This window comes from Halyomorpha halys, unplaced genomic scaffold, assembly GCF_000696795.3.
Source record: "Halyomorpha halys isolate HHAL.00 unplaced genomic scaffold, Hhal_1.1 Scaffold1755.1, whole genome shotgun sequence".
Classification (NCBI taxonomy): domain Eukaryota; kingdom Metazoa; phylum Arthropoda; class Insecta; order Hemiptera; family Pentatomidae; genus Halyomorpha; species Halyomorpha halys.
The window spans coordinates 1,320-7,854 of record NW_027114077.1 but is presented as its reverse complement, the minus strand read 5'-3'; the positions used below and the strand labels follow the sequence as shown (position 1 = coordinate 7,854).

Genomic DNA, 6,535 nt, shown 5'->3' with positions numbered 1-6,535 from the left:
GATACACGATTTATTTTTTTTCCTTTTTATTATTTCTTTCCTTACACATTTTTCCAGCTTTTTATTGCTTTTAAAGTATGTTTAATTTGCCTAATGTTTCAATTCTACAAAATTTTCTCCCTTTTTGCTTCCATCAGTCACACAAATAAATTTAAGTTAAAGTATAAAAGAATATATATATTGTAAGAAAATATATATTAAATATACATAATACCCAATGCGGGTATTATTATATTTATACGGGTATTATTAACGGACGCCCCATTTATAATATATTATTTTTAAAAAACTAAAATAGAATAAATAAAAATATTAAGTTAAAAGTAGAAAGTAATAAATAAATATATTTAGCTAAAAGAGAAAGTAGATGTAATAAATAAATATAGAATTTGTTAGATATATATTAAAATTAATTAAGTTCGGGCACACCTTGCTGTCCTCGAGTTCTAAAAGATTCGAGTTATTAGATTAATGAAAGATTTGGACTGGACTTTTTAAGTTACTTGTCATCTCGGAAGTGTTCTTGGAAGTTTTCCCCTTTCTTAAACATTTTTGGAATACTGAACTCTTTAAATTGCGTTTATTAAATATTTGACTATAATAACTGGTATTGGTATTGTTACTGAGTAACTAATTGAAAAAAAGGTTTCACATTTCAAAAGTTTAGGTCGTAAAAAATAAAGAAGATGTTACAGCCAATTACATATGTCATAGCATGTTGGTTATTATTTTTCTTTATATTAAATTAATAACTTTTTCATTCCTCTTGCAAATCCATGCATATACTCACAGCTTGTTCATAAAAACTTATAGATTTTCTTTTGTTTACAATATACGCATCAATACGCCTTATTACAGAGAAAACAATCGGAAGGGTAAGGTTGAATGGGATACCTCGCCAAGGGCTAGACGAGTTTTACCAAAGCAATGCCAACTTTTCGGAAAACATATTGAATACTTAAATTAATTAATTTTTGTGTGTGTGTGTTGGTTGTATTCTACGGAAATTGAGTCCAACTAGCTCCTTATTTCTGTAAAAAAATGGTAACTGATTTATTTTTTATTAATTAAAGTCTTTATGATCACTAACATTTTTAAGGCTGATTTCATAATTTTTCATTATATCATTGCATACATAGCGCTAGTCCGAGAGAACAATTATGCAAATATGAACTTTGTGAAATTGACTTAATTGTGTTGGCAAGTTCAAAAACGCTTTTACGAAATGTTTGTTAAGTCTACTTAATTGTAATAAATAATAAGCACCGAGGGAGGAAGTTCCTAAGTACAATTATATCGATTAGTAAACATCTAGTAAATGTATTTTTGAGCTCGCTAACACAATAAAGTCAATTTCACAAAGTTTATGGTTGCGGAATTGTTCTTCCGGACTAGCGATATGTACGCGATGGTATAATAAAAAAATGTTGGTGATAATAAAGACTTTAATTGATCAGTTGCCATTTTTTAAGACCAAATGCCTCAAATATAAGAATAATGAACTCTATTTTTTGTAGTATATAACCCACACACAAAAAACTAATTAATAACTATATTATAAACAAAAGAAAAGCGATAGGTTTTTATGAACAAGCTGTGAGTATATACATGGAATATGCAAGTGGGGTGAAAAAGTTTAATATCAATCAATTTAATATAAAGCAAAATACAAGTAAAATCTAACCCATGTACATAACCAACACGCCTTACCATATCTAATTAATTACCTGCATCACCTACATTATTTTTCACAACCTAAACTTTTTAAGTGTGAAACCTTTTCTTTTTTTTTTTTCAATTAGTTACATTATCAATTTAAGTATTCAACTTATAAATGTTCTTGTAATTGCCTCTTTATTAAATAAATGTTTATTTTAATTTAGTGTTGGTTTATAGTTTACCTAAACATGTCTGATTTAAATTACGGGTATTAACGCTACTATAACTCTATGAATGAATATTTAAAGATGTAAATTGCTATGTATAAACAAAGTACAGCTTACTAAAGACCAAGAGAAGAGCCGAAGACCACAGCATCCTAGAATGCAACAGTCCCAGAGTAGAGTGACAGTGTGCAGTAGTTGCCTGATATTTATACATGGCAAATTTGCAGCTCAGCACTTTCCTCACTGCAGCCAGCACCGTTAGCTATTCTTTTAAATATAACAGCTAAAAATTTATCTTGCTTTTTTTCTAACGATTTATATCAATGGTATTTCGACCATTCAATGTTTTATATTATTAATGTAAAATAATTTTAACTACCTATTTAATATGCCATCGTTAATGTTATAGTAGTGTAATAAGGTCCAACGATTAAACTAAAAATTGCAAAAAAGGAAGTCAATCCCCGGGGTACTTCCAGTCGTAAATGTAGTGAGGAGGTGCTAATACTACAAGAGGGGGAAAATTCAATTATTTCACTCGAATAAAAACTATGTATAGACCTAAAAACTAGTAAAAATTGATGAGCCTACCAAGTATAGTTAGGTAGAACAAACAATGGTGGTCCAGCGTGGAGGAGCCTCTAACCTTTTGGTCCACAGATCTCGGTCCATGTTTAGTCCATCTTTAGCTCACCAGCGTTTTTCCTCTTTCCAGGCCAAGTCGTTGGATAGGTTCCATATAGCTCCTTCTAGGTCTGTCTCGTGGTCTCTTACCAGTCGGCCTCGACTCCATACATTTTCTTGGCGCTCTGTCTTCTCCCATTCCACAGACATCTCCATACCATCGGAGCTGTCGGTGTTCAATCACTGATTTTACTAAGGGGATCTGAAGTTCTTCTCGTATTATTTCATTCTTTATCCTATCTCTCCTAGTTTTGCCCAATATACTTCGCATTTCAGCAGCCGTAATCCTGCTCATGTGCTTGTCTTGGGTGACCCAACTTTCACTGCCATATAATAGTGTTGGAAGATATATTGCTTTAAAGATATGGAGCTTGATATCCTTACCTTCCTACCTATCTCTTTCCCACAATAGTATTGCATATCTAGTAGTAAATACTATTTTCTTTATTCATCCTATTGGACATTTCTTGGTCTATTTTGCCAGATTTATTGAAAATTGTTCCAAGATAGGTATAGAAGTCCACAGTTTCCAATACTTCATCATTGCATACTATTTGTACATTGCCCACGCCCACTTCATCTCTGGCATCAGTCATTTATTTACCAATAAACCAAAGTCAAACCATATTTATTTATTTTATGGCGACGTTTCGACCTGAGTTTCAGGTCTTCATCAGGGCTATAGAACAAAAGAGATAACAACAACATCTCTTTTGTTCTATAGCCCTGATGAAGACCTGAAACTCAGGTCGAAACGTCGCCATAAAATAAATAAATATGGTTTTGTTTATTTATGTTGTTCTTTGCTGACCGCATCCCCCGACAAACTTCTTCAAGCATTAATCTACGCTCAACTATCTACACCTCAACTAAAATAGATTAAATTTGCTAAAATATAAGCTCTAATAGAACTGTTTACGTTCAATAGTTTCCGAGATATACTTTTTTAAAAAGTAACATTTCATAAATAAATAGTAAAAAATAAGTAATTAGTAAATTTAATTTGAGAAATAAATATCTCAGGAACCCTTAGACGTACAGATGTCTGACAGCACTCAAATCAAAAATATTTTAATGTACTATAAAGCAATTTACAAAGTTTAACTTTATAAGAATAGTAGTTTTTAAGATATTTGCCAAAATATATTCACAAAGTGTTGATAACTAATTGTTCGAACTAAGTTTTTGAATTATGAAAAAATATATCTCAGAAACCATTAGTAAAACAGGTTTCTGCCAGCACTCAAATTTAATACTACTGCAACGAAGTAATAGTATTTCTTAATAATTGTATTTTAGTAATAGTATTTTCATGATATGAACTAAAATAAATTAATTTCTAGGTGTTTGGACAAAAATAAAAACTACTATTCCTACGAAGGGTAAACAACTTAATGATTAATGTATAGTACATTCCAGGTTTAATTTGAGTCCTAATAGGCAATTGTACTACCAATGGTTACAACCAGATATAGGATTAAATTATAGTTGTTTATTTAAATATTTTTAAGTGCTTATTAAATAATTGTATATTTATGTTTTAGAGGGGTGAATGTGTTTGATTCATTTAATCATCCTTCATTGGATTGCCACAGTTGACAATATCAACATTATATTTTTATATTAGTTTGGTAGAATACTTTGGTATAGTTATAGTTTATTAGGTTGTCCAGGATTCTATTTCCGAATTTACTGTAGTATTTATGGTAATTTTATTTTTCATTGATTTTATATCTGCTAGCACTTAACATATAGATTATCTAATAAATGAAAAAATGTGGGATGAATATGCTGAAATTATGTGAAAAGTCAGTACTGAATCTGACATAATTTCATTTAATTAATAAAAAAAGAAAATATAATTATTATTTAATTATAAGTCCGATTAGGTTATAATAGATATGGAAAAGGTTACATTTGACTTGGAAAAGGTTTAAACTGAAAAATTAGGATTTAAATTTTTTATTTAAGGTCGCATAGAATAAACACGAAAATAAAAATAAAATAATAATGCAAATATAACACTAAATATATAAAAAAATAAATGGCGTTTATGATTAGCAAAGTTTTACGGCATTAAACCAGAACGAAGGAACCAAGAAATTTTTTTAAGGAAATATAATAGGCCAGTAACGTACTGCGTCATTGATTCAATTTCTCGAACCCAGTTGCGGAAAAGGAATTTTCTGAGAGGACGGGGGTACATCTGTGACTTGTTTTTTTAGAAAAAAAAATCCACGGAATCGATATTCATTTCAGTGTATTTGAGGCATATTAATTTATCTTGTTTGATATGTTGTAAGCAATACTGATTCACAAAAACCTCCTTTATTATCATAATAATACGAGGTCCAATCTTTCAATGAAATTCTTCATGCAGCAGTATTTGATGACGTTTCCATGTTAAGGTGTTGAGCTACACACCTCTGTCCACCTAAATAGTTTTTTGTAGATATTGATATTCTTATAACACTTTGTATATTCTGGTAATATTTTTGTTCGATTCAGCCAAATGACGTCAACATTATAAATACAATATAGCATGTGTTCAAGATATTCTTTTATTTTAAAACGATTTCAGGCCTTATCGAAATATATCTGTCTTGGGGCCAATTTTCCTGTTAAATAGTAAGCCATAATTTAATGAATCGAGTGTAAGATTTAATGAAGTTTTTTATAAAATTTGATTTGTCAATGGTTTTGCTATCGGTAGCCTTAGCCGACCTCTGGCTAAATTATCAGTGCTGAGCGGTTGAATTTATCTTCCACGTGTCATAAATATAAGCAGATATTTTTGAGAATAATGATATTTTTTTTAAATCTATTATTGATAAACTAAAAGTCACTCTTAAATGTTTCTTAATTAAAATTACAAATAAGAATAAGAAAATCGAATCCTCTCAATTTATCATTGGTCATAAAACTAAAATAAAGAATAATTAGTATTTATTTTATTCTATGAAATAAGGTGGCGGTACTTGTGTACAAACCAAGCTCCAGTGGCGTTAACTATTGATATTACTTCTTTAATTAAATTACATCTCTTCTTCTCTGAACTTAAGATCGCTCATCACCCGTGGTGCCCCAAAGGTATTCCAGTGGTGCGCAAGCGAATACCACTTTCTCAAAATATAACAACAAAAATTAAAAATGATTTTATTTTATTTATTTATAATATAAACTTTATACTCAAGATGATTTCAAATTATGTTGACGACTACTCATCAAAATAATTTAAATTCCTGTCAATAAATAAAATAAAAAGCAAAAACGTTTCTTTAGTATTACCAAGAATTCTTCAATTATTTCCAGTGCGTTCTCGCGGGATCAATCATCAAGGGAATGTTTACTTCTCCTTCCCCCTAAAATGTATGAATAAATAAGACGTACATACCAACCCAAGGTTTGTATTAGTTTATTATTTTGTATCGAGTAATAAGAGTAAGTTCCAGTAATTTTGTAGTTTTGAGTAATAATTGCCTTCTTTTTATTAAATCCTTGCCCCTTTCCCTCTCCCACGAAAAAAAATTGCGTATGCCACAAATAATTTTAAAACATGTGAGTTATGAATTGTGTATTGAGGACCAATGAAAGCCCTACCGTAACATAGACAAGCCGAACCGGGTTATAGGTCGTTTCTCGTAATAACAAGAGGTCTTTACCCTTCACGAATTCCCTATATTTTTCTAAGATCACTCCTCAGTCACTCTAATTTGATACTTACCCGATCATTGAATAATGTCGGGTCAAACATTTCCAAGCAATCCACAACTTTTCTAATCTCTGTTACCCAATTACATTACAAAGTCAACCAGTAAAAGGTGTACAGTATCAATTGATCTTTTTAGGTATTCACCTAAAATAATATGCACTATAAATAATGTGTCTTTAGAGCATACATGTTAATTATCAGGATAATATATAGGGAGATGGTCAGGGTTGCGGTCAAAGGAGAAATAAAAATA

At 30.3% G+C, this 6,535-nt stretch overlaps 1 protein-coding gene and 1 long non-coding RNA gene across 2 annotated transcripts in view; one reads left to right on the top strand and one right to left on the bottom strand.

Annotated features, from left to right (window-relative positions):
- The window catches only part of LOC106690546 (vitellogenin-2), a 14,258-nt gene extending 12,143 nt beyond the window's left edge, over window positions 1-2,115 (bottom strand). The window contains exon 1 of the mRNA XM_067051345.1: window positions 2,004-2,115. Coding sequence (XP_066907446.1) covers window positions 2,004-2,100 — 97 coding nt within the window. The 5' untranslated portion in view covers window positions 2,101-2,115. The remainder of the gene's footprint in view (window positions 1-2,003) is intronic.
- A 3,710-nt stretch (window positions 2,116-5,825) lies between these two features.
- Window positions 5,826-6,535, top strand: part of LOC106690545 (uncharacterized) — a 1,115-nt gene continuing 405 nt past the window's right edge. Inside the window, exon 1 of the long non-coding RNA XR_010844492.1 lies at window positions 5,826-5,973. This is a non-coding gene — a long non-coding RNA (uncharacterized lncRNA). The remainder of the gene's footprint in view (window positions 5,974-6,535) is intronic.